This window comes from Meriones unguiculatus, chromosome 8, assembly GCF_030254825.1.
Source record: "Meriones unguiculatus strain TT.TT164.6M chromosome 8, Bangor_MerUng_6.1, whole genome shotgun sequence".
Classification (NCBI taxonomy): domain Eukaryota; kingdom Metazoa; phylum Chordata; class Mammalia; order Rodentia; family Muridae; genus Meriones; species Meriones unguiculatus.
Genome location: NC_083356.1, coordinates 72,320,965 through 72,348,310, shown reverse-complemented (window position 1 = coordinate 72,348,310; position 27,346 = coordinate 72,320,965). Strand labels below are relative to the sequence as shown.

At 49.7% G+C, this 27,346-nt stretch overlaps 1 protein-coding gene across 2 annotated transcripts; it reads left to right on the top strand.

Annotated features, from left to right (window-relative positions):
* Positions 1-25: 25 nt before the first annotated feature.
* On the top strand, positions 26-11,789 carry Trub2 (TruB pseudouridine synthase family member 2). Of its 2 annotated transcripts, XM_021643563.2 has the most exons (8): positions 26-384; positions 1,494-1,625; positions 3,060-3,134; positions 4,663-4,724; positions 5,887-5,968; positions 8,867-8,939; positions 9,882-10,018; positions 10,610-11,789. In XM_021643563.2, the coding sequence occupies exons 1-8, from the start codon at positions 177-179 to the stop codon at positions 10,888-10,890; spliced, it is 1,050 nt and encodes a 349-aa protein (XP_021499238.1). In that variant the 5' UTR covers positions 26-176; the 3' UTR covers positions 10,891-11,789. The 2 variants fall into 2 exon arrangements, with proteins under 2 accessions (XP_021499238.1, XP_060245801.1); XM_060389818.1 differs by lacking the exons at positions 26-384; positions 4,663-4,724.
* The last annotated feature ends 15,557 nt before the right edge of the window (positions 11,790-27,346 follow it).

Sequence of the window (27,346 nt, the reverse complement as noted above, 5' to 3'; positions counted from 1 at the left end):
CAGCAAGTTTGAGGGAAGCCTGGGATATATGGGAAATAAACAAAAACTCCTGAAAGGGATTCCAAAAAGAACTTTACCGAGCGCTATGCTGTTCAACATTCGGCCCTATTTCCTTCTCCACCTCATATTTTCCACCGGAGGACAATAAGATGTGACCCTCTTCCGGCTTAGGAAAGATGGCGGCACCCTACAGTAGGGACTCCATTTGGGACAGGACCACATGGCACTTCCGTTTGCATCTCAGATTCCGAATGAAGTACTGCTGTATTCCAGCCATGAGGTCTTCTGGCATGAAGCAACTACAGGGCCTCTTCGCGGTCTATAAACCTCCGGGGCTGAAATGGCTGCACGTGCGTGAGACCGTGGAGCTGCAGCTGCTGAAAGGTGAGTGCTTCAACGCGGACCCACGGTTCTGCAGAGTCCGACGCCGTTTGGGATCCTTCCCGCAGAATGAAACCACGTGATCCATTGGCCTGGTTTTAGCCATTTCCTGGTTTTCTCTTGTGTACATTTCATTACTCCCCACTTTCTGCTATTTTCTGTTAGAGAGATGCATTCGTAGTAAGGATTTTCGCACGGTTACTATTGTAGAGTTAGAATTTAAACTATTTTTTTCTTGGATTTCTCGTGTAATTAATTAATCCGGCCTTGAAATCAATAAGACCTTGAGAATTGTGAAGCTCCTGTCTCCACCTGCCAAATGCTGAGATCATAGGCATGCACCACCACACAGAGCTTCAAATGCCATTTTTTTTTTCTTTCTCTTTTTTCTTTTCTTTTGGTTTTAAAAAGAACTCTTCGTGGGGGCTGGAGAGATGGCTCACCGGTTAAGAGCACCGGCTGCTCTTCCAGAGGACCGGGGTTCGATTCCCAGCACCCACATGGCAGCTCACAGCTGTCTGCAACTCCAGTTCCAGGAGATCTGATGCTTTCTTTTGGCCTCTGTGGGCACAGATATACATGCAGATAAAACCCTTATAAAAATAAAAATAAAATAAAATAAAATAAAACAACTCTTTGTATACCCTCAAATTTCCTTTGTAAGCTAAAGATGTTCTTGAACTTTTGATCCTCCTGCCTTCACTTCCCAGGGGCCTAGATCACATCTGTATATCACCACTTCTCATTAATGGGTACTGGGGATGGAAACCCAGGGCATCTTTTATATTGTGCAAACAGTCCAACAACTTAGCTACATTTCCAGCCTGGTCTTTCTTATGGACACTTGTAGAGGTTTGTTTGTTTGTTTTTGGTTTTTCGAGGTAAGGTTTCTCTGTGTAGCCCTGGCTGTCCTGGAACTCTCAGGTTGGCCTTGGATTTAGAGATCTGCTTCCCCATTGCTGGGGTTAAAGATGTGTGCTAGCACACTTGGTTTCTTAAGGACTCTTATTCTGTTCTCTACAATACACAACTCTATCTTCTGTACTATCATTATTCTCTGCCTTCTTCCAGGTGTTGGGAAAGTATTGACAGTCCTTTCCTTTTGTGTTTAGGTCTCAATGCAGAGAAGCCTCCTGCTCCTGGACAGCGTGTTCGCTTCTTGCTAGGCCCTGTGGAAGGCAGCGAAGAGAAGAAGCTGACTCTCACAGCCACCAGTGTGCCCACCCTCACCACCCATAGACTCGGTGAGTCAGGCGGGGTACTGGCTGTCATATCATCGGAAATCCCTGGCTGAGTTAGATTTCTAGCCCAGGGATGGCAAACATCCCCTAGAGGGGTATGATTTTGAGCATGTTAGGCCTTACTGGCCACGTGGTTTCCTCGGCACTGTTCTCACCTTTGCCGCTGTAGTGCAGAGCATCTCTAGACAGAATAGGAAGGAAGGCGTCTTCTCATACTCCAGTCGCTACTGGAGTGCAGAGCAGCTATTCAAAGCAGTTGTACACACGTGTACAACTTGTGTCTTCTGAAGGGGGCTGAAGCGGAAGGATGGTTGAGACTCAGGAGTTCCCAGCCAACACAGTGAGGCCCATCAAAACAAAACAAAAGTAGACTTGATGGTTTGGTCTGTGGACTGTAGCTTGTTGATTTAACTATTCTAGGACTCTAAATAGAAATTGAGAACCTCAGGTAGACCTTTGTAGTTAATTAATAATTGCTCTGTACTAGAAACCATGTTACCTTTTTCCTCACCATGGTTCTGTGAGGTAGGTCCTTTTTTTTTTTTTTCCTGGTTTTTCAAGACAGGGTTTCTCTGTGTAGCCTTAGCTGGCCTGGACTCTCTTTATAGACCAGGCTGGCCTGGAACCTCTTTGTAGACCAGGCTGGCCTGGAACTCACAGAGATCTGCCTGCCTCTGCCTCCGCAGTGCTGGGATTAAAGGTGTGCAGCACCACACCCAGCTAGTAGGTCTTTTTTTTTTTTAAATGTATGTGTGCACAAATATGCATGCCAAGGTATGCCTGTGAAAATCAGAGGGCATCTTTTGAGAGTCACTTCTCTTAGGCCACCGGGTCCTAGGATCATGACTAGGCAGCAAGTCCCTTTGCCCACTGAGCTACCTCACCAGTCCTTGTTTTTGTGTTTTGAGACATAGCCTCCTGTAATCTAGGCTGGTCTTGAACTCACTATATGAGAACTTCTTCTTTGAAGAAGTACTGATCCTTTTGCATCTGCCTCCCAAGTTCTGGGGCAGTCTTTTAGTAGTTGAAAAACTGAATCTGGGGCCATAGGGCAGTATTGTAGACAGACGGACCTCGGTCCCTCCTTAGGAGCCCACAGACTCAGTGGGAGAAGGGTCAGGTTTTCTATCAGCAGACACTGTGCAGAGAACCCCATAAACTTGATGCCCAGTGTAATGTCTGGAACTGAAGCCTCTTGTGGGGAGGATGGTGATAGGCAGAGTAGAAGATTCTTGGGTTGTCCTTTCTCTGGACCCAGGAAACTGGGAAAATAGTCATGGTTCCAGCTTCCATGGAGGAGAAGGCTGGGAATGTAGCCTATCATGATTTGAGCCCCATGAGGCTTTAGGAATTCTAGGTTCTAGGAGTGAAGGCCTCATGCCAAATCGATCCCCAGGGCTTATTAGTTGAGGAAATGAACTGGCTTTTTCTTTCCAGTACGTGGTCCAGCATTCACAAGCCTGAAGATCGGTGTTGGCCACCGCTTGGATGTCCAGGCTTCTGGTGTGCTTGGTAAGTGATGCACTCAGGCTGGGGATATCGCTGTGGGCTTGGGGGAGAATCGGGAAATGATCAGGAGCCCAGCCCGCAGCCTATCAGACCTCACTCTCCCACCACTCCCCTTTCCAGTGATTTCATGTCTCATCGGCTGGGAAGATGATCTGCGCAAGGGAAGGGTCTGCCTCTGTCAAGGGATTCCTGCATGATGTGTGGCTCAAGGCTTTTTGTCGACATGTATTTGCCACACTTGTGGTAGATGCTATATAGTGTAATGAGTGAACAGAGTAGCACTGGAGCTGAGGTGACCCAGCTGGTAAAGGCCCATGGTTCCAGAGGAGCTACCATCAGGTTAGAGTGCAGCCAGGCATGTGGTTCTGCTTCCTTTAGTTAGGGTCTGGATGTTGCCAGAGCTGCATACAAAGCCCCAAGTCACAAGCCATCTGTGGCCGTGGGGTCAAAGGGCAGCCACATTGTACAGCCTCCAGTCTTGGTTCCCTTGCCCTTCTTCCTGAGGTGCAGACAGTCAGACATGATCTCATGTCACCTCCCTGTTTTCTTCTCTAACAGTGAATGGAAAGCTATTCATTTCTTTAGATAGAGGAATAAACAGATCAGGGACTAGGCAGGAAGTGGCTCCATAGGCAGCTTTAAGGGATCATTCCTTTGTGCCATTAGCTTCCTGTGCGTTGCCTCCCTCCATCTGTGTGGTATACACAGGCCTGAGCATCCTTATCTGTTTTACTAACTCAGCTTGAGGGTCAAAGATGTTAAAAGTTGGAGTCAGAAAACCTAGGTACTTGTTTTTGTTTTCTGAGGGTCTCGGTGAGCCCAGCTGCCTTCCAGCTTGTTGTGAATGACCTTAACTCTTGGTCCTCTTCCAACTTCGTGGTGGGCTTGTAGGCATATGTCACCTTGACTTGGAATTTTTGGTTTGGTTTGGTTTGGATTTTCAAGACAGTGTTTCTCTGTGTAGCCCTGGCTGACCAGGAACACACTTCATAAACCAGAACTATGGCCTCGAACACAGAGATCGACCTGCCTCTGCCTCCCAAGTGCTGGGATTAAAGGCGAATGCCACCAACACCCAGCTGATTTATTTTATTTTTAAAATGTATGCATTTATATGAGACAAGGTTTGACTACTTGCAAGGCTTTGTGGAACTCAGGGTTCTTCAGCCTCTGCCTCCTAAGGGCTGGGATTACAGGTGAGTGCCACCCCTCCAACCCCAAATGTAATTGCATTTTGGTGGAGCTGGGACGATGGTCTCTTGCTTTTGAGTGGTTTCAGAACCCTGTGGGAGCTTCCTTGGGCACCCAGGTCTGTTTCCCACCGTGAGCCAGATGCCACCCTCGCCCAGGCCTTGGAGACCCATGTTGATATCTGCTCGGAGGGGCTTCTTCCCTCGAGGCCAGAGCGCTGCTTCTTCCCTTCTGGCTACAGCAGCAAGAGAAGAGTGTTTGGGTGGCAGGGAGCAGCAAGGGTAGTTCCCAGGCAAAGGGAAAAGGACTCTGGATAAAAGAGGGTCTGGCTGCCTTTCAGTGCTCGCCGTGGGACATGGTTGCAGACTCCTCACTGACGTGTATGATGCTCACTTCACCAAGGTATAGTGGTCTCTAAAGATACGGGAAGAGTGTTTATTCCAGAGGTCACTGACAGGGAAGAATAGTGATCCAGCACTATTCTGTTCTGAGCACCACCAGGAGCTGTGTGTGGATTGCCTTAGAGAAGCCCCGTCCCACCTTCTCTCCCATTTTCCTGTTGAGTATATTGAGGCTTAGGAGGAAGGTGCCCTAGCCAGGGTCACAAATTTAATGCTTTAGGAACTGAAATTTGAGCTTGGATCTGTCTCACAACACAGTCCAAGCTCAGCAGTTCTGTTCTCGCTGCAAGACAAATGTGGATGTCACTATTCAGTCCTTGAGCTTCCCCCAGGACTGGGCGAGGCCAGAAACTGTGAGGTCTGCTAGGGGGAAACTAGGCAGCTGTGTCATCAGAACTAAACAGCACAGAATCTGGGAACAGAAGGCTGCAGTTCACAATCCCAGTTCAGGGCTGTGGTGAGATACTCACTCCATATGCATGAGGCTCTCCATACCCAGCACCAAAAATAAAAAGAAAAAAGAAAAGAAAAGAAAAAGGGAGAAGGAGAGACAGAATCCATGCTCTGCCCCTCTACTAACCAGCCACATGTCAGCTGTCCTTGCAGATTGCTTAACATCTTTGTGCCTCAGTTTCCTCAAGTCAGTGATGGGAATAAGGAGAGCATTCCTTGAGACAGTTTATCCGGGGGTGAGGGGGTGGGGAGTTAAAGTGACTTCATGTAAGCCCTCACTCAGTCACTGGCACACAGTACAGGCTGACTCAATGTCGCTGCTGTTGCCATCTTTATGCCCTCACTGTCATTACCCCAGGAAGAGGCAGTTGTCTGTACAGAGTGAGAGGAAGGGATTTCCTGTGGGCCACCAGCACTGCCTTGACATGGGCATTGAAGCTTAGCCCCATGCAGAGGCCAGGACGAAGCTGACAGGACATAGGGGTGACACTGTTCAGTTTGGCTGGGCGGTGGAGACTGGTGTTGGCACCATGTCCAGGTCACAGGGAACAGAGCACAGAGAGCTGCCCCCAACCCCAGAGTAGAGCCCATGTGCTCCCTCAGGGCAGGAGGCAGCGGCCATGCTGTGTATGGAGCTCCATGAGGCCCCAGCCAGCATCAGGCTGCCACTTCCAGAGCTTACAGGGGACTCTCCTGCCCTGTCCCCACAGGATTACACAGTGCGTGGCCTCCTGGGCAAAGCTACAGACAACTTCTGTGAAGATGGGCGGCTGGTAGAGAAGACAACTTACGGTGAGACCAGAGGCAGGGTGGGAGGGGTAGCTGCCTCAGCCTCCCTTTATTTCCTGACCCTTCCAGGCCACATTGGTGCTTGTTCCATCTCGGCACAGCTAAGCTCAGGCTAGAACTCTGCACTTAACACCTGCCTCCCAGAATACCCTGCACCTGCTTCCTCTCCTGGTTTGGATGTTCCCTCCCCCAGGGAGCCTTCCATGCTTCAGTCTTACATTAGGTGCACCCTGAGTGGAAACTAACTGTGAATGATTGCTTAGGGTCTACCTAAGCAGCACTATCCTCATGAGAGATGGACTGTGAGGTTCATCTTGTGGCCACACACACTGCACAGGGCCAAGGACCTGTTGAGGCTTATTAAGTAGCTGTGTAGGTGGATGATGGATGGAGGATGGTTTCCTCACTAGTCCTATATTGTAAGACATGCCCTGGGACCTAGTCCATGTGTTCATTTGACAACTGATACTTCTGAGCACCAACAACTGACCAGGCACTGGAGGGACACGTGGTCAATGGTGATGAATGTGGTGTCCCATACTTGCTGTTAGCAGCTTGAAGATATGTGGTACAGTAAAGCTTTGTCTGTGCATTTGGTGTGTGTCAGCATCCCACCTCCTAGAAACAGTGAGCAACTTGGTGCTTCTGGGCAGGAGGAAGCAGGAATCTGGGGAGGAGAGGGAGAGGCTGAGCTATAATTTTGGTTTTATGAGACAGGGTCTTGCTAGATACCCTGGGCTGGCCTCAAACTCATGTGATCCATGTCTGCCATGCTAACCTAGCTTTGTGTATGTGTGTGTGTGTGTTTAAGGGTGAGGTAGGGATGCCATGGCATGCATATGGAAATTATAGGACAACTTTCTGGTGATGGTTCTTCTACCATGGATTCCAGGAACTGTACTCAGCAGGGTCAGGAGCGAACTCCTCACTGCAAGGGAATGAAATAGGACCCAAAGGCTCATCCGCTTAAGGGCCTCTTTACCCTTCCATCTGGCTGAATTCCCAACAGACTGCCAGTTTTGGGCAGCAAGCATTATGCCCACTGCCCTATCCTGCCAACCCTACCTTAATCTTATTTTTGAAATTCTGTAGCCCAGGCTGTCCTTGAATTCACAGAGATCCACTTGCCTCTGCCTTTGGCTCTGCAGTTCTGATGTTATGAGCATCGCTGCTGTGTCCCACATAGTCTAAACATTTTAAAGAAAGCCAGTTGTGGTGGCCGTTGCCCTTAATCCCAGTGCTTAGAAGGTAGAGGCAGAAGGAGCTCTGAGAGTTAGAAGCCAGCGTGGTCTATAGAGTGAGTTCCAGGACAGCCAGGGCTATATAGTGAGACCTTGTTTCAAAAAACCAAGCCAAACTAATAACAACAACAATAACTTTTCAGGGAGTGCTGAGACAGGGTTTCTCTGTGTAGCCTTGGCTGTCCTGGACTCACTCTGTAGACCAGGCTGGCCTCGGGGGTGTCGAGACAGGAGTTTTCTGTGTAGCCCTGGCTGTCTTGGAGCTCACTCTATAGACTAGGCTGCCCTCAAACTCAGAGATCCACCTGCCTCTGCCTTCTGAATGCTGGGATTAAAGATGTGTGCCACCACTGCCAGGCATAACAACTTTTTTAAAGGTGATTTAAGTATGTACTGAGGACCAAACTCAGAGCCTTGTGCTTGCTCTGCTATTAAAATCCACCAACTCTTCATATATCAGTTACATAAATAAAAAGTAGAGTTAAAAAGTATATTAGGTGTTAGGAAAGATCCAGGTGCAAAGTACCCAAGAGGAAAAACTAGGAGAACTGGTGTGGGTGGGGGTGGTGCTTCCTAGAAGAGGAAGAAGCTAGGGATGCTGGGAGGGCTTCCTGGAAGAGGAAGCACTTGATTGAGCTTGTCAGGGGCCAGGGAGACTAGCAGGTTAATTCTAGGTAGCACAGAGGTTCATTGCAGTCAGATAGGATGGAGACAGCAGCTGCTGAGGCTTCAGCCCTATGCTGCTCCCAAGTCCTGGCAATGCATAGAAGTTGGCATGTATCCCCATGGGCCCCAAGGTCTCAGCTTCCTGGTAGTTGTGAAAGTCTGAGGCTTAGTTGCTCAGTCCCTCAGTGGGTCTCAGTGGGACAGAGTTGCTCCCTCGTGTGGCTGCTGCCACTAGCATGGACAGCCACAGACCAGGGCAAGTGTCATTGTGTTTGGCTTTCACTTGTGGAGGAAACTCTTTAGACACTGAATCTTGCTGAGACGAGAGTCCAGTTTTCATCAATCTGAAAAGAACTTTGTGTGTCCTGGGTGGATATGTGCACCATGGATACCATTTGTATGCAAGAGACTGGTGGTCTGGAGGATTGAATCCCCTGGAAACTGGAGTTACAGATGGTTGTGAGCCATTATGTGGGTGCTAGACACAGAATCTTCGTCCTCTGTAAGAGCAGCCAGTACTCTGAACCACTCGGCCATCTCCCTAGCCTATTCGTCAACTTTTCTTTTTATCTTTTGAGATAGAGTCTTAACTGTAGCCCAGGCTAGCCTAAAACTCTCTCTGGCCTCTAACTCACAGAGATCTACCTGCTGTGTCTGCATCCTGAGTGCTGGGATTAGAAATACATCACCACGTTCGGGCTTAGTTGATTAATTATTTTTATTTTGCTGTGTAGCCCAGGCTAGCCTCAACTCATTATTCTCCTGCCTCTGACTGTCAGGTGCTGGTATTTTAGGCGTGCCCCAGTTGCCCAACATTATTGAGCTCTTTCTAAAGGTCTGCAAACAAACCTAATCTGTAAAAACCCCTCAATGGACACTGGCCATTTCCAAAATGGGCTGCTTTGGGGTAAAAGATGCTTCCTCAGTGGCTGTGGTCTGCTCTCTGGCCACCTGTCAAGTGATACTCACGCCCCTTACCCTGTGCCTCTTCCAGACCATGTGACCAGAGAGATGCTGGAACGCATCCTGGCTGTGATCCAAGGCTCCCACCAAAAGGCACTAGTGATGTAAGTAGATCCAAGAGCTCCCTCTGCCCTGATAAGGGGCAGGTGATCTAGAGAGGGAACCTAGGGTCCACACCCCTGAGGCACAGGACTGGAGGTGGGAGCAGCTGATGGGATCACCTAGTATCTGAGAGCTTGGCCAACAGCCCTTTGCCCAGCAGCCTGGGGCCCCTGACTCCCAGGCATAAACCCTATGGCTCCCAGAAAACTAGCCAGCTGTCTGTAAATGAGATAGACATGCACCTGAGCACAGTGTCCCAGGTAGGGACAGGAGCACAGCATGGGCAGAGCCTGCAGGATTGCAGGAAATGGCTCAGGGAACAGTGCTCAAAGGATTAGTGGGAGCCAGGCCCCATGCCATGACTGAAATGGCCAGTTGTGCTCAGAAGCCAAGAAACAGGGCTTGAAGTGGGAAGGGCTGGGGCAGGAGCAAAGGAAAGCAGGATAAGGCTGGCCAGGGCAGTGGGGACTGGACAGTTCTGAAGCAGCACTATGGTCTCATGTGGAAAGGCCAGGCAGTGAAGGAGGCAGGCTGTGAGGACTGGGCCCACTAATCTAAGCCTGGAGGCAGCAGGGAAAGCAACCACAGAGGAGAGGGAGAAGTTAGAGAGGATGAAGTGAGAGCAGGAAGGAAGGGACCAGGAGGACACCAGGGCATTTGTTTGGATGGCCCTAGAATAGGGGGTATTGAGGTCCCTTGGGTTGCACACCTCAGGTAAGGTGGAGCACAGTGTGCAGGGAGGGGGCAGGGTGCTCAGCCTGTAATAGGTGAAGCCAGGGAGTGACAAAGGATGCCTTTGGTGGTGGAAAGGGAGGCTGCTCCAAGGTGGGTGGGAGAATGGAGAGAGGATGGGTGGGGAATTTAGAGAACAATGAAGATACACCATTTAATGGTGGGGCAGGCGGCCCACACTGGCCTCCCATTCTGGCCTTCCTGTCTCCCAGGTACTCCAACCTGGATCTGAAGTCCCAGGAGGCCTATGAGATGGCTGTGCAAGGTGTGATCCGGCCCATGAACAAGTCCCCAATGCTTATCTCTGGCATTCGCTGTCTGCACTTTGCACCTCCTGAGTTTCTGCTAGGTAAGTCACCCAGGAAGCTGGAGCCTGCGTTTGGGTCATGTGTGGCATGCCAAAGCCAGCATACACAGACAGCCTTGATTGGCTAGCCATGGGTGGTCAGCCTAACTCAAAGTAACGGCACAAAGGCTGCGTCTGCCTCCTGTCTACCCAGGCCTCTGAAGCCAGTCCTTAAGAGCAGAGGCTGGATCTAGCAGCTCATTCCTAGAGCAGGTCCACATTGCTATAGGCCCCTTGGACGCTACTGTCACTTCTTGAGTCTCGCCCAGCTCTACCCCAGCCCCTTCCATGTTCTGTTGACTTCTTCCCTGAGCCCTGACCAAAGCCCCTGACAGTAAGCCCTACATGAAAGCATGTGAGTAGACCAAGTGTCAAAGCAGTGCTGCCGGAAGCTGGGAGCTGCAGTCTGACCCAGCAGGGGTAGCTGGGGCCTGTGATCTGCACTGCCGCTGTGCTTGGGGCCCTGCAGCAGAGCTAAAAAGCATCTCTTGAAGGATGTGCCTTGTGGAGAGGAGTCCAAGAGATAGGAATCCGGGTCAGCTTGGTCCCTGGAGCTGCTCCTGACAGTCATGTCTGTCCGTGTCTGTCCCACAGAGGTGCAGTGTATGCATGAGACACAGCAGCAGCTGAGGAAGTTGGTGCATGAAATTGGCCTGGAGCTGAAGAGCACTGCTGTCTGCACACAAGTACGGCGCACTCGGGATGGCTTCTTCAGGCTGGATGATGCCCTCCTGAGAACCCAGTGGAACCTACACAGTATCCAGGCTGCCATCCGGGCTGCAGCCCCCCGTGTAGCAACAGAACTGAAAAAGAACTTGAGCCTGCGGTTGGGCCACCAGCAGCTCCCTGGTGCTGGGCAAGCCTTGGGGCTTTAAGGGTCCAAGCTCCTCTTTGAAGGTGGAAAGCTGTGCAGGACAGTGAGAAGCCAGGCAGCTAGCTGCCCACATGTAGGTGGGCAAAGACAGGCTCAGCACAAGTCAGAACTGATGACCATGCAGAGTGAGATCAAGGCCCTGAACAGTGTCTGTCATCCAGCAGAACAAAAAAGTAAGAAAGGAAGTCTCCTAGAGGAGACACAGAGGAACTGCAGATGTGAGCTGAGTCACCTCAGCTATTTGGGAGGCTCAGGCTAGAATCTTGTCAGTTCAAGGCAGCCTACCTTGTCTCAAAAAGCCAAACCAGAGCAGGGCACGGTGGCACACATCTGTAATCCCACTCAGGAAGGCAGAGGCAGGCCGATCTCTGATTTCGACGCCAGCCTGGTCTACAAAGTGAGTCCAGGGTAGCCAAGGCTAGAGAGAAACAAGCAAGCAAACAAACAGAAAACACCAAACCAGAGTCAGCCATGATGGCTCAGGCCTGTAGTCCCAGTGCTCAGGAGAGAAGGGAAGATGAGTTTAAGGCCAGCCTGGGCTGTCTCCAGTGTTCAGCTTTTCACACAGATGGGGAATAGCGCCTCAACACTTACTGACCATTGGTGATGTACTTAGGTTCATATGACTGATTACACACTGTTTCAAGATGGTGTCTCACACCTGTGATCTCAGAGTACTACTCAGCTGAGGCAGGAGGATGGCTCTAAGTTTGAGGCCAGCCTGGAGTACTTTGTATTGCATCAGTATTAAATCTGTCTGTAGTGCAAACCAGTAACCATCGCCCGGGTGGGGGAGGCAAGAGGATCTAAATTCAGGGTCATCTTTGGCTATGTAATAAGTTTGAGGTTATGTGAAACTGTCCCTAAGACAAAATAAAAAGCCCCAGGATTACTTTTAAAGGCTTATTTTTATGCCATTGAGTGTTTGCATGTGTGCTGTTGTATGCACCCCATGCATCATGGAGGCTAGAAAAGGGCATCAATGCCTGGAGCCGGAGTCAGCAGGCAGTTGTTAGCCCACCATGAGGATGCTGGAATGGAACACTGGAAGAGCAGCCAGAACTCGTAATCTTAACCACTGACCCATCCCTCCAGCCCCCAGAATCTCATCTCCTGCCGTATGATGCAGCAGTTTCTTGTAGCTGTCCAGCATCCTGACTGTGAACAGTTATAAGCTGTTAGTTCGTGTCTCCCCTGTGAAAAACAGCAAAAAAGCAGTAACGTGTGTAAGGAGTATTGCAGAGAAGACACAAAAGAGATGTGTAAGATCTATGTTTTTATTCCAGAAAGACATACACAGTGTTTTGATTACCTCTCCAAGTCTTCCCAGCACGCCCCCTCTCAACTTCAAGGCTTCTGTTTTTTATAAGCCCCTGAGACCAATTAATGTTGGGCACACACATGGGCACAGGGCCAACCACAGCTACCAGGGGCCACACCCCTGAAGAAAAATTCTCTCCTCCAGCAGTCCCCCAGTCATCTAAAGGGCCTCCAGGTAGGGGGTTCCCATGAGCTCCTCCATCCTGGCCGGGATGTTGACTGGCTTACTCTTGTGCAAACAACCACAGCTGCTGTGAGACTATGTCATGCCCAGAAGACACATTCACAGTAGATGAGCAAGATAGTAGTAGCTTCTGTGCTAGGACCTCTGACCTACTCAGCCATGGGTTCTTGGCCAAGTTTACAGTGGCAGGCATGAGTTCCTCCTGTGGAGTAGGCCTTAACTCTGAACAGGAAATGGTTACCTTCGTAATATTAATGCCACTGATTGCATTAATTGACATGTATCTTGCCAAGATGGTCTTTCATCGTGGCTTGAGGGTTCAAAGCTATGTAAGACTTGGTTGGCTTTTCTTCCCCAACAACGTGCAAGCGCCTTCCAGCACTATGAGGGAAGTTTCCAGGTCTGGTCCAGTTGGATTTCATGTGCTTTGACCAAAGTGCTGTCTCCAGCAACATGTTCTGGTGGGACCGAGAGCAATAGCATTAACTTGTACTGCTTGGGGCAATCTCAGGGACCACCCTGACAAAGGGGGCATCCCACCCTTGACACAAGCATTTACCTTAATAATCCATGGTTTCTGGGGCAGAGCTTTGTCAAGACAAGTTTCTCTGTGTAGCCCTGGCTGTCCTGGAACTTGCTTTGTAGACCACGCTGGCTTCGAACTCAGAGATCCACCTGCCTCTGCCTCGCTAGTGCTGGGATTAAAGATGTGTGCCACCACACCTGGCTTGCAGCTCCAAGCAATAGGTGCTCAGCAGGCTCCTGGCTAGACCTCAAACACTCAACTTCCCCGTTCATGGAATGGGAATAATGACTTCACCCGTCTTTCAAGGTTACTGTGAGCAGGTGGAATCAAGTGTCAGATGATACGGTCCAGCAGATGGGAGCTGTATATACTGTCTTCTAAGTGCTGGCTTCAGAGCCAGAACGGTGACAGCAAGATCTTGAGTCAGGTCTTTCCTCCACCCCTTATTTCTGTGGTGTAAATGATCTGCCAGGTAGATTTTTGATAAGTAGAACCTCAGCCAGACAAGCTGATAACATAAGTCATACTGCTAGTGTGTGGCAACCAGGGGCCCCTTCTGCAGTCCTTCCAATGACCCATGACCTCTGTCTTATCATCACTAAAGGAGAGGCTCCAGGGTCGAGGCAGCAAACAAATTATCCGACCAATGTCTAAAGCAGGGACAGACTAAGCATTCGTCCTAGCCAAGAGGAGCCTAAAGCCAGAGTCCAGCACATCCTGGGTGAGGCTCAAGAACAGAACAAAGATAAGGAGACACAGCTGAGGAAGTAGGATTGATGATGGACTTTGGCAGTGCTCCACAGATATGCATTCACAGATGCCATTCCACATCACAAGAAACCGGCACCTAGGCGTGAGAACTCTGTCCTATCAATATTTTCTGAAAGTAACATAAGGAAATGAAGTTGCTGGGTGTGATGACATGCACCTTCTACTCCTGGGATTGCAATATAGTTGAGTCAGAAGGGCCGTGAGTTCAAGGCCAGTCTGTCCTTGTCTCTAAAAAACATCTGTGGAAAACCTGCCTCAGCCAGCAGTGAAGACCACCGTCTGCTGTTCTGGAGGACCAGAGTCAGTTCCCAGCACCCATGTTGGGTGGCTCACACTGCCTGTAACTCCTGCAGGGAAGCCTCTGGCCTCCTTAGGTTCCTACACAAGTGGCATAAGCAGACACTCACGTACCACACACACACAGAGGTTCTTTGTTGAGGGGTTGGAGAGGTGGCTCTGTGGTGGCATGTGCTGCTTTTTTGAAAGTCTTGGGTTTGGTTCCCAGCACCCACATGGTGGTTCACAAACATCTGAAACTCCACTTTCAAGGGGTCCAATGCCCTATTCTAACCTCTTTGGACAACAGGTGTGTGCATGTATACATTCAGGCAAAACAATCATACATAGAGAATAAATCTTTAAAAAACTGTAAAGTCCAGTATGATGGCACATGCTTTTAATCCTAGCTCCCAAAAGGCAGAGGTGGGAAGATCTCTCCGAGTTCAAGGCCAGCTTGGTCTCCATGGTGAGTTCCAGACCTACCTAGGCTACATACTGAGACCTTGTCTCAAACCACTCCTCCCTCCCAGCCCCCAGCCCTGGCTGTCCTAGAACTTGTTTTGTAGATCAGGCTGGCCTTGAATTCACAGAGATCTGTCTGCCTCTGCCTCTGGAGATTAAAGTCATGCACCAGTATGTGACCGGTTATGCTTTGTTCTGTTTTTATCAAAATGGAATATATAATTTGTGTATGCAGTACACTGCAACTTGCTTCTTTGATTAGCAATAATGTGTGGTTATTTTCCATCAGGCCCAGGCTTCCGTTTATGCAGAGTCCTACAGGGTGATGAGAGAATTGGGCCATTTTGAGAAAGGTCCTATCTAGGTGGTTCTGACCTCTTCCTTCATTGGGCAACTTCCTTCCTATTGAGCAACTATTGCCCGTAGGTTGAGGTCGACTTTCTCAAAGGCCTGAGCTCCAGTAAGTTTATGCAACACCACTGGACAGATGTTAGTACTTACAACTGTTGTGGGCTCTGGGAATACGTAAACACGCGAGAGACAGCCAAAACCCAGGGCAGAGGGGTGAAGATAGCAGTGTTCAATAGTCATAAAAATTTATTAAAGGCCAGGAGACAATGAGGGACAGAGCCAAGGAGTTCAGAAGGTGATTCATTGGGGAAAGGCTGGGCTAACTGTGGAGTGGTTCCATTTCTGGGAATCAAGGATCAGCTAGGCCTTTAAACCTGATGGGCAAGTGTTAGCTGACTTAGAAGCCTTGATGACCTGCTTTGGGTTCTGTGCTTTTGATTGAATGTCAGCCCAGGCTCTGAGCTAGCCTGACCGTGGTCTGCTCCTTCAGAGGGTCTGACGTACTGGACTTCACTGCTCGTGTTATCAGCAGGCTGGGGTGGTGTGGAGAGCCCAGCGAGGACACTGTGATTAGTAACACTGGCTGTCGTTAACCGAGGGCTTCGGGTGGGTGTGTCGTGTTTGTTATTCACCCCTTATCCGGAGCAGAAGATGTAGTTAACCTCAGTTTAACCCGAATAGGACAGCACCGCTTCAGCTCAGAGCCCTCTGGATCCCAGCAGAGTGATGAGCAAGTCCTCTGGGTGGGTAGCCTCAGCCAGTTTGCCATGAAGGCCAGGGAAGCTATACACAGTGATACCCACTTGCTCTGCGATCCTGTAGACAGGGGACACAGAACAGGGTTTATTTTGGTTAGCCTCAAACTCCTGGTTTCAAGTGAGCCTCAACTGCCTTCCCTTTAACCCACCGAGGCAGGACCTCTCAACCGAACTCAGGGCTCACCAGCAGCTGGCCTGTGTAGCCAGCTGCTTCCAGACACCTGTCTCCTGGCATTGTGAACACTGGAATTTCAGGCACGCTGCCACATCCACGGTGTGGTTCTGGGGTTCTGGGGATCCAGACTCTGGTCCTCACCTTTGCTGCTTTGGGAACAGGCTCTTTAATTGCTGGGACATTTGCCCAGTCCCTAGACTTTTTTGACTGATTGACCTGGAACTTTCCATACAGACCAGACTGGCCTCCAACTCTGCCTGTCTCTTCCTTTCTCAAGTCCTGGGGTGAAAGGCATGTGCTGTTACAGCCAAGGGCCATTATGATGGCTCTGCAGGTCAAGGCCCCTGGCTGTGAAAACTTGATGAGCTGAGTTCCTGGAACCCACGGTAGAGGGAGGACAAAGGCATTTCTCTACTACAAATACATGCATGTGGCTCACTGTCACTCAGGCCATAAGTATAAACAAGTCAAGAAAACTTCAGTTCTTTCTGTTACAAAGTCTGCCCTCAAGACCACAAGCAGGGGGACAGAGAGATAGCTCAGCGGTTAAGGTGCTGGCTGCTCTCCCGAGGGCCCACATTGGGTTTCAGCACTTCCATTGGATGGTTCACAACCACCTGTAACTCCTGCTGCAGCTGGTCTGAGCCGTCTTCTGGCCTCTGAGGGCATCTGTACATGTGTATGTACTCTCACGCACACAATTTAAAAAAAAATCATGAATAATTACAAAAAAAGAAAAAAGAAAGAAAAGGAACACCAGCAAACACATTAGCAGACTCATGCACCTTCCAACTCTCATGTTAGCTCAGGCTGGTCTTGAGCTTATGCCTCAGTCTCCCAAGTGCCGGGTCAGTAGGTGCACTACCTGCCTGCTTTAATGTCTGTTTCCCGTCACCTGAAACTTAACCTGTGCAAGCCCAGGTCTCCTGTCTCTGACAGCTGCTCTTCCTCAGACCAGAAGTTGGGGAAGGAGCGATGGCTCAGGGGTTAAGAGCACTGATGCTCTGTGGGAGACCCAAGTTTGGTTCCCAGCACCCACGTAAGACAGCCCACAGCTACCTGTAATGCCAGCTCCAGGGAGAGTTGATGCCTCTGGTCTCTGTGGGAGCCAGGACCCATGTGTACAAGACACGCACACACAAACACACTCATAACTTTAAAATTTTTAAAAACTTGGTGAATGAACGAACAAATGAATGAGTGAATGAATCAATAAATCTGAATAGCCCCTGGATACCTGTGGCTCCATGTCTTCCTCAGCCCACTCTGTCTCAGGTCTCTGTAGCTCTAGGCTGTAGGCTCATTAAGATCCCTGTCGTGGCCACAGGGCCACCACATTGCCACCATCTCAACAATGAGCTGACATTTACTAGTGTCTATGTAGTCATTAAGGCAGCCTGACGTGGCCACCACAGGCATCTTTTATAGATCAAGAAGTCAGGCCTGGTGAGATGAAGCCATCAGCACTGTCTCTACTCCATGCTCACCAGTGTCTTCAGCCACAGGCAAAAAAGCTGTTAGTGTCTTTTCTCATTGTGACAAAAGGCCTGAGAAAAACAAGTGTAAGAGTTGGCCACGGTGGCCACGGTGGCCATGTGGCACACTGTTGGCCTTCTAGCCCAGGCACTCAGGAGCTGAGGCAGGCTGAACTCAGAGCTTGAGGCTGTTCACAGTGGGACCTTGTCTCAAACAAACAGCTTAGGCAAAGGTTTGCTTCTGTTCACAGTTTGAGGGTGCAGGCCATCATGGCCCAGGAGGTATTGGCGGTAGGACTGCGGAGTAGCTGATCATAGGCTCGTGCTCATCTTCTGTCTTGGCTCCCCCCTGCCCAAAGCAAACGGGATGGAACTGCCCACATTCATAGTAGGTCTTTCATTCCTCCGATGAATCTTTGCAGAAACACCCCTTTGGCCAAAGGCCCATTTCCATGATGTTCCTAAATCTAGCCAAGTTAACAAGATTAACCATTGCTTCAGAAAGGATGGCCCATGGCCCATAGTAATTCCAGCATTCAGGGGTCTGAGTTGTGTAGGTTTGAGTCCATTCTGGGCTACACAGGGAGGCAAGTCTCAAAAAACCGAGAAGCAGCCAGGCAGTAGTGGTGCACACCTTTAATTCCAGCACTTGGGAGGCAGAGGCAGGTGGATCAGTGTGAGTTTGAAGCCAGCCTGGTCTACAAAGTGAGTCCAGGACAGCCAAGTCTATACAGAAAAGCTCTGTCTCAAAGGAGGAGGAGGAAGAAGAGCAAACAAATCTATATCTACCATGTCAGCACCCCACATATCTGCAAGCCTCTGCTCAGCCTGATTGACTCCCACACACACTTTGACCATTTTAGCTGGACGTTCAGGCCTTTTCCCAGGCATGGGCTGGGTGACAGGAGGGTAGCCATTAGTCATGCCTAAGGTCTGGTCTGGCAAGGACGGTGGCTGAGGAGGCTGTGGGGTGTGGAGGCTGAGAGACAAACACCTCAGGTGGGTGGCCAGGGTGTGGCCAACCAACCCAGTGGTCCTCACCTGGAGCCTCCCAAGCACCCCTGGAATCTGCGGAGCAGGTTGTAGTGCTGCTTCTGACCCCCTCCGTGTACTTTTTGTAGTCCTGGTAAATCAGAAAGCTGAAGAGCCCAAGATGACAGAACCCGCCTGGCTCCTCCCTGGCAAACCAGCTGGGCAGGTTCGCTGGTGCCAGGGGGTGGGAGGTGGAGCAGGTTAGCTCCAGAGACGAAGGCAGCCAAGCAACACCTGGGCCCCACAGCATGGGGGCAGCTCACTCACGTTTCTTCTGGGTTATGGAGACCTGAGATGGTGCTGGCTCTCAAGATCAGGCAGTATTGGCTTTGGGGGTGGGTGGGTTCTGGGCAGGATTTGTCATTATTACTGGTGTTGACAACCATTTCAACAGGCACCAGGGAACATGCAGCAGAGGTGAACGATGCCATCAACACTTAGGGAGACAGCCTGGTGGCACAGGCCTGTATTCCCAGGTACTCAGAAGGCTGAGACAAGAGGATCATAAATTCAAGACCAGTGTGCATGGCTGAGTGACTTCAAGGCTTGTCCAGTCTTCAACATAAAAGTGAAAGAGGGGTGGAGGCTTAGCCCAGTAGTAGAGCATTTGCTTGGCAGGCCAAAGGCCTTGGATTCAATACCTACTACCACAAAGGAATACTCACAGACGCGGGCTTGGTGGTATAGGCCTGTAGGCCTGAGGCAGGAGGATCCCACATTCAAGGCCAACCAGGGCTACAGGGTGAATTCAAGGCCAGCCTTGGCAATTTAGCAAGATGCTATCCCAAAGAGAAAATTAAAAAGAAACCTGGAATGTATCTTAGCTTGCCTATCACAGGTAAAGCTGGGGAGATGGCTCAGTAGTAAAGTGCTCTGCTATACAAGCTTGAGGACTGAGTTTGGATCTCCAGCTCCCGGGTAAAGGTCAGATGTGGCAGCATGCACCTGTGATGCCAGTGCTGAGGGGTGGTGACAGGTGGGTCACGAGAGCTCACTGGCCAGCCATCTTAGACTTTGACTCAAAAAATAAGGTGGAATAGCCACTGTGAAGACTTTGATGTCAACCCCTGGCCTCAGCTGTTCCTGCATACACATGACACATAATCATATACACACACACACACATGCACACACCAAAATAAATCCTCAAAAAAAATTTATGGTGTATGTGCAGGCTTGCCTGTGTGGGAGCATATATAGACAGAAGTTGGCATCCTGGACCTGGGGTTATAGGCAGTTGTGAGCCACCATGCATGAGCTGGGAATCAAACTCAGTCCCTGTAAGAGCACCCAGAGCAGCCAGTGCTCATAAGGACCTAACAAAGTCATGGATTCTTCCTTCTTCTGTGCCCTCTTCCCTTAGATGGGAACCAGGCATCTGGATGTGGTTCCAACATTTAGGAGATTGAGGCAGGAGGATGAGGAGCCCAAGGCCATCCTGGGCTACATGAGAACCTGTCTCAAGATATATCATTTCAAAGAAAAGGTTTTGTTACATAGCCTTGGCTCTCTTGAAATATGCTCATAGACCAGACTGGCCCAGAACTCACAAAGACCTGCCTACCTCTGCCTCCCAAGCACCGTGATTAAAGGCGTGCGCCATACTGCACCATTAAAAAAACATTTATTTGTTACGTATACAATGTTCTGCCTGCATGTACACCTGCATGCCAGAAGAGGGCACCAGATCTCACTATAAATGGTTGTGAGCCACCATGTGGTTGCTGGGAATTGAACTCAGGACTTCTGCAGGAGCAGTCAGTGCTCCTAACCTCTGAACCATCTCTCCAGCCCATACCACACCATTTTTAAGGCTGAACTCCGGTGGAGAAGTAGCTCTGAAGTCAGACCTCTAAGGATCAGATGTGCCTCATGCTCTGTGCCTCAGCTGGCTCGGGCTGGGAACGGGGTGTTTCACAGGACCTTAATCCATCGCTGGAGCCAATGAGATGCGTCAGGTGAGGTGCACAGGCTCGGCTGAGCCAAGGACTTGTGTAAATGTTGGTTATTGCAGTTCTCAACCCTTGTCTCCTGAAACCTTCCACTGGTAACTGGCCCGGGTGTCTGGCTGTCACCCTTTACCTCCTCTGCTGTTGCCTACCTGGAGGACCTTTCCTCAGCATGCCTCCAGGGACCAGGTTTGGAGGCTCCACCTTCTCCCCACTACTTGGCTTTGCCCTCTTCAACTGTCACTGGAGTGTACTCCTGTGGTGAGAAAGGTTGGACAGGGTGAGATTTGATGGTCCCACCCTATGCCACTCAGAAATGACCCCTTTTTGGTCGTCTGGGATGAATGGAGATTATATTGTTTTGAGAACAGGTTCACGATGAAACATAAAATTTTAGTTTTTAAAGAACAGAAAATTTGGGAAGGTGGCACTGGGAGGGGAGGAGGGGGGATACAAAGTGGGGAGGATACAAAGTGAATAAAGTGTAATTAATAAAATTAAATTAAAAAAAGAAAAGAAATTTTAAGCATTTATTTATTTGTTTATTTAATGTATATGAGGGCTCTATTGCATGTACACCTGCACGCCAGAAGAGGACATCACATTGCATTATAGAGGTTGTGAGGCACCATGTGGGTGCTGGGAGCTGAGCTCAGGACCTCTGGAAGAGCAGCCAGTGCTCTTAACCACCGAGACATCTCTCTAGCTCCCATTATTTGTGTTCATGAGTGAAGTACTCAAGGAAGCCAGACTCTCTGGAGCTGGAGTTACCGCTAGCTGAAGGATACTGGCGCTGGGAGCTGAACCCGGCCTCTCTGCAAGAGTAGCATGTGTTCTTAACCACTGAGGCATCTTTCCAGCCGCTTAGAGGGAGGCTGGGAATATGGGCTTTGAGCTGAACCCCAGCCCTACTATTGGTACTGGAGCTAGGTTCTCTGCAAGCAACCCAGGCTGATCCTGAACTCTGGACTGAAGCAATCCTCCCACATTGTCTTCCTTAGCACTTGCTGGGATAGTTTGTTTCTATTTTTGGGCAGTGCCTCGCTATGTAGGGAGGACAAAACTGGCCTTGACCTCAGGTTCTTTGCTGTGTCCTTCTCGCAGTTGGGATTGCCGCGTGTGCCTCATAGTGAGGCTCTCAGCTATTTTGAAGCAGTGGTCACACCAGATACAAGGAGGTCTGTGTCAGTCAGCCTCTACTTTCCAACCACCTGGTTCCTTGCTGCTTTGTTACTGGTCTCTTGAGACTTCTGGGAAGAGAGCTGGAAGATCCAGCTTGTGGCTGGTAGGCCGGCAGGCCTGCACCGCTGTTGGGCACGTCTCTGAGTGGACGCTGCCCCCTTGAGGCGAATGCTTGTCATGGCACATGAGAAAACAACAACTGGACTTTCTCAGTGCCCTACGTTGACACAAACACAGAGCCTAGCTAGGATGCGATTGGGTGACCTCTTATCTTATACCAAGGGTCTAAACGGGCGAGCCTGCTTGGCACCATTCCTACTCACTTTTCAACTAAACGGAATCGCTGTGTCGTGGGCCCAGAGAATCCTGTCTCTGGCTTCCGTACACAGTCTCCACTGTTTTCGGCCATACAGACGGCAGTGTTTCACCGCTGGGTGTCCCCTATGTTTCTCAAATCGGTCAGGTCCTGTTCGAATACACTCTGGTAAACCCACGGCATCTCTTTTTCTATTTCGGCGCTGGGAACAGAATCCAGAGCCTGCCCAGTAGATAACGTAGGCACTAAAGCTGCATTGCCAGCCCCCTACGCCCACCACATTTTTTGAGATAGGGTCTCATGCGTTTCATGGCCTTCATGTTGGAAGACGTGAGGCCCTCCCCGTTGATGTAGGATGTAGACTAGGAGAGACAACACCTCACGTGGAGAGGCTCTGTCAGCCTCAAAGTCTAATCCCTCCAGCCTCCTTACTTCCCCCTCAGCTTGCAGAATCTGCCTTCCTGCCTACCTCACAGCCGCTTTGTGCCACGCCTCATGGCTCTTATGCCACCATGGTTCAATCCCGCCCCTCCATAGCTGTCATCTCGCAATTCCACACCAGGATAAAATCACTCGCCATCATGGTCCAAATGCAAGTCTTCTCCAAGTATGACAAGAGCCTCTCATGAATTAGTCTCTTGAGAATCCCTGCCTCAGTTTCTACCAAACTTCCTTTCCCCCCTGCTACCTTCTTTCTGGACCCCAATCCTGTGGTATCGCAGACACAAGGCCAGTGAGCTGTTGAGAAAGTTGTCACAGACTCTCAGTTGATGAGGAAGTCCTAAGAAGGGAGAGATACGGTCAGGGGTGCAGGTAGCTTGAGGAGGATGGGGTTCACAGGCCTGAGGCCTGCCCTGACTCCCTCAGCAGGGAACACTTACTTGGTCTCCTCCATGAGGTTAGAGCAATTACCAGCATCATGGCTCTGTATGGGTAAAAACAAAACAAAACAACCCCACAAAAAACAACAACAAAAAAACCCCCATTATTATTCAGTAACATTATTAAAAAGTAACAGTATTCAGCTTCTGCTTATTATCACACAGGGACAGGCTGGGCCAAGCTCATCTCAACACCCATCTCCCCAAGCCTCCCTCATCTTGGCCTCCCCATGCTAGGCTCAGGGAGCATTACCTGGACCAAGCTACCTGAAGAGAGAAGAGAGTTCAGGGAAGGTAGAGTCCTTTGGGAAGCAGACAGGAGGGCAGCAGGCAACAGGGAAAAGCACAAACCTGAGGTGATGCCATGCTGGTGAGATTGGCATCAGGGGAAGGAACAACACCGAGAAACATAGTGTCATCATCAGCAGTTGGCGGTGCAGGAGAAGTGTGGTCTGTGGGCGCCTGTCATGAACAGAGCAATGGGGTTAGTTAGAAGACCATGCAGGAGACAGGCGCCTCACAGCCATGGACATGAAGTCATGGGGCAAGCAGGGCAGCACAGCAGCAGGCACAGGACGGTCGCACATGCTGGGAGCCACCGAGGTAGAGACATGGCCTGCCCGGGCCTCAGGCCACTTAGTAGCTCAAAGCAGGATTGCAGGGTCTCCTTCCTGAACACCCAAGGACCCTGTTCCCTTTGGAGTTCTGAGCTTCGGTAGCCACAGCAGGGAGAAGGAAGTGCCCAAGTCCAGGAGCCAGAGAGCAAGCCTGCCCCTGACTGTGGCCCTGACTTTGGGCCTTGCTCCTGGAATGGACTAGTTGTCATGGTCAACATAACCATTCTCCCTCTTCCTCTTGCTTTCCTGCCTTCCCTCCTTGTAGACCCACGCACTGGCTGTGTTTGCTGATTCAGAAACCACTGGATAAGGCAGAGAGCAATGGCTGCTCTTTGGTTTGCAGCATCCTGGAGGCTGAATCTTATAGATAAGATCAGTGTTACAGCAGCTGGCCAAGCATGGATGTCAGCTGTATCTAGGGGATGGAATTTAGGTTTGCAAGCCTGGCATCAAATGCTTTTCCCACTGAGCCATCTTGCTGGCCCAGGAAGCCATCCATTATTATCAGAGACACTTGAAAATCACAAGAAAATCTCCAGCTGCCGAGAAGAAAAGAACCTGGGCTGAACAGTCTCTGAGGACACTAGAACAGACCAGGATTTGCCCAATGAGAAACTGAGGCCTTAGACCCTCTCCCCTTTGTCTCTTTAGGATAGCAAAAGTCTAATATGTAACTTGCAGATTCCCAGGCAGTCCCTCCCTTGCCCTCCTGTCCTTCCCACCCCTGAGCTGACAGGTTGAGTCTCAGCACCTGAGCAGACCAGAACACCTGGCCAGGATCAGCTTTGATGACAGCAAAGGCATTCAGCTCTAGCTGAGCATCTTCATTTTGTCTCTCTCTCTGCTCACCTCCCCAGACCCAACTCCAGCAGGATATGACCCTTGTTGGGACCCCCTCCTTTAGACAGGTAGAGGCCCATTTCCTTCGTCTGGCAGATGTCTCTTGAGGAATGAGAACCACGAAGGAGGTACTAACATCAGGTCCAGAGGAGGTCATCTTAGTTCCACCTGGAGTTCTCATATCTGAATGCTCTCTATGAGCTCAGCTGTGAGCTCACAATGCTGCTGTGAGCTCACAATGCTGCTGTGAGCTCACAGCCCTCTGATCCCCAGCCGCAGATACCCACTTCTGCCAAGTTCCATCTTGCTGGCAGGATCAAAAGTGAATTCATATTCCCAACTCCTATCCTGCTTCCCCAGGTGTTTCATGGTTGTCTGTTAATCAGTAAAGGATGTAAAGAGGGAAGCTGCCATTTTCAGTTATCTAAACTAAGGTTGTAAATGTGTTGTAAATGTGTTGCTTGTCTTCCCTTAAAGCTTGTCCATTCTGTTGTTCCCCTATCTTTCTAAAACTCCAGGCCGAACTTCAAGAGAGGACATGACTCAAAAAGCTGAGTCTAGGGTCATGAAACCAGGTGACCTGGAAAGGCCCAGTCACCCACGTTCACTTCCCTTGCTCAAACCCTTGTGTCAAAATATGATTGGTCAATGCAACAGCCCACCGAGCTACTGTTACCATCCTTTAAAAATATAGTCTCGGGCTGGAGAGGTGGCTCAGAGGTTAAGAGCACTGGCTGTTCTTCCAAAGGTCCTGAGTTCAATTCTCAGCAACCACATGGTGGATCACAACCATCTATAATGAGATCTGGTGCCATCTTCAGGTATACCTGCAGAACACTGTATACATAATAAATAAATACATTAAAAAAAAACATATATATACAATCTCCCTTCAGGATCCCAAGCTTGCGCTTTAAGCTCCTATCTCTGAAATGAATCTCCTTGGCTTCCAGGTGAACCCAAAGAGAGACCAAAAGATAAAGTAGCAGCGAGTAGCAGTGATCGTTAAGAGTAGAGTAGGTGGGGTATAGAAGTTAGTAAATACCCTGAGGGGAGAGCTACCTGCTGCGTTCTTGCCCCACCCACCAGAGATACAGTTGCTAGGAAACTGGACCCTCCCCCTAGGGAGGGACACCTGGTCATGATCAATAGTCTGGGAACCTTCCTATAGCCAATCAATTCAAAATGTAACATCTTGACCAATAGATGCTTTCCAGGCAGGAATTGCCCCTGCCTTGGGCATGCTGGGAGGGACCAGAATCTATATATCACCCAACTAACCTGGGGGCGGGCGCTCAGCCCCCAGCGCTTTGGCGGTGGTGGGGCTGTGTAGGCCCAAGCTGCAGCTTGTAATTAACAATAAAAAGACCCTCATGTGCTTTGCGACGGAGTCGATTCCTGGAGATCTTCTGGGGGCTCTCGAACTGGGTGTAACACCAACAGTGTGCAGCGCATGTATTATTGTGTTTGTATGTGTGGGTGTCACTATGCACCCCACTGGCTGACCTGGAGGTTACCGTGTACACACGGTTTGAACTCACAAAGGTCTGCCTGCCTCTGTCTCCTGAATGCAGGATTAAAGAAGAGCACCACCACACCAGGGTTTAAGATTTATTTATTTGTGTGTGTGTGTGTGTGTGTGTGAGAGAGAGAGAGAGAGAGAGAGAGAGAACCCTAGTGTGTTAGTTCCAGGAGAGAGAACCCTAGTGTGTTAGTTCCAGGAGAGAGAACCCTAGTGTGTTAGTTCCAGGACAGCCTGCAGGTATCCCTTTTCTCCCTCTAGTTTGTGGGTCTTCGAGATGAAACTCAGATTGTCAGTCTTGGCAGCAAGCCTCCTGACTTGCAGAGCCATCTTGCTGGTCTTTAAGAAAGACTACTGCTGGTTATAGGGTCATAATATTCTGGGTCAGCAAGGGTTTACCTTTGTTTTTTTTTTTAATGTGGTGTGTGTGTGTACACTGTAGACCAGGCTGACCTTGAACTAACAGATTCAACTGCCTCTGCTCTCCAGTGCTGAGATTAAAGGTATGAGCTACTGCTGCCCAGCCTGTTTTGTTTTTTAAGACAGAGTCTTGCTATGTAGCTCTAGCTAGCCTGGAACTTGCTATGTAGCTCAGGCTGCCCTCAAACTCATAGAGATCCAGCTGCTTCTGCCTTCTGAGTGCTGGGATTAAAGCTGTGTGCTCTCACACACCTGGCTGGTTTTCTATCTTTTATTTTTCTTTCTTTCTTTCCTTCCTTTCTTTTTAGTTAGGATCTCATGTAGCCCAAGCTGATAAATTTTCAATGTAGCCAAAAATGACCTTGAACTTCTGATCCTGTGCTCCCGCCTACAGAGTGCTAGGATGACAGGTGACAGGTGTGTGCTGGGATGACTGACAGGTGTGTGCTGGGATGACAGGTGACTGACAGGTGTGTGCTGGGATGACAGGTGACAGGTGTGTGCTGGGATGACAGTTGTGTGCTGGGATGACAGGTGACTGACAGGTGTGTGCTGGGATGACAGGTGACTGACAGGTGTGTGCTGGGATGACAGGTGACTGACAGGTGTGTGCTGGGATGACAGGTGACAGGTGTGTGCTGGGATGACAGACCTGTGCCACCACATTCATTAGGAGTTGTCAGGATGTTTTACTTTTGAATCCATTTTAAACTTTATTTTATTTTTATTTATTTCTGTATTTTGAGACATAGTCTATCTACGTAGCCCTGGCTGTCTTGGAACTCACTATGGAGACCATGTTGACCTTGAACGCGCAGAACTCTACCTGCCTCTGCCTCTGGAGGATTAAAGGCATGAAGCAGCAAGTCCAGCTCTCCTTTTGAATTTATATGCACTTCATTTTTACACAACCACATCAGATATTTGTTAACAAAAACAATCCCACAGCATTTATTATCCAGTGATAAGGGGCACAAAAGCAGTACAAGTAAATGTCTCAGACTGTTCTCAGAGCAAAGGATGTCTTTAAAAACCTGAATTACCATCTCAACATCTCCCGTGCTTGACCATTTCGAGTTGGACACACTTTGGAGCAGGGTAATATTAGCTCCTTTTAGCATGACCCGACTCAGCTGTCCTCTTGACTTTGTTTTACACTGACTCTCTCCTGTATCATCTAGTAGGAGGTTCGTGTACTCATCCAAGCCAATAATACAACCCTCTGTCCGCATGCTCACTTCTCATACAGCCGTACCCGAATTTCAGATCTATTTTGCAAGTGTGTGAAGATGAGGTTGATGGCTTCACCATCACCTTCTGGCCCCGGCTAAGACACACCATGGTGGAAGTCACAAAGACCACATGAGTAGGAAGGCCACCTGGGAAAGCAACTTCTG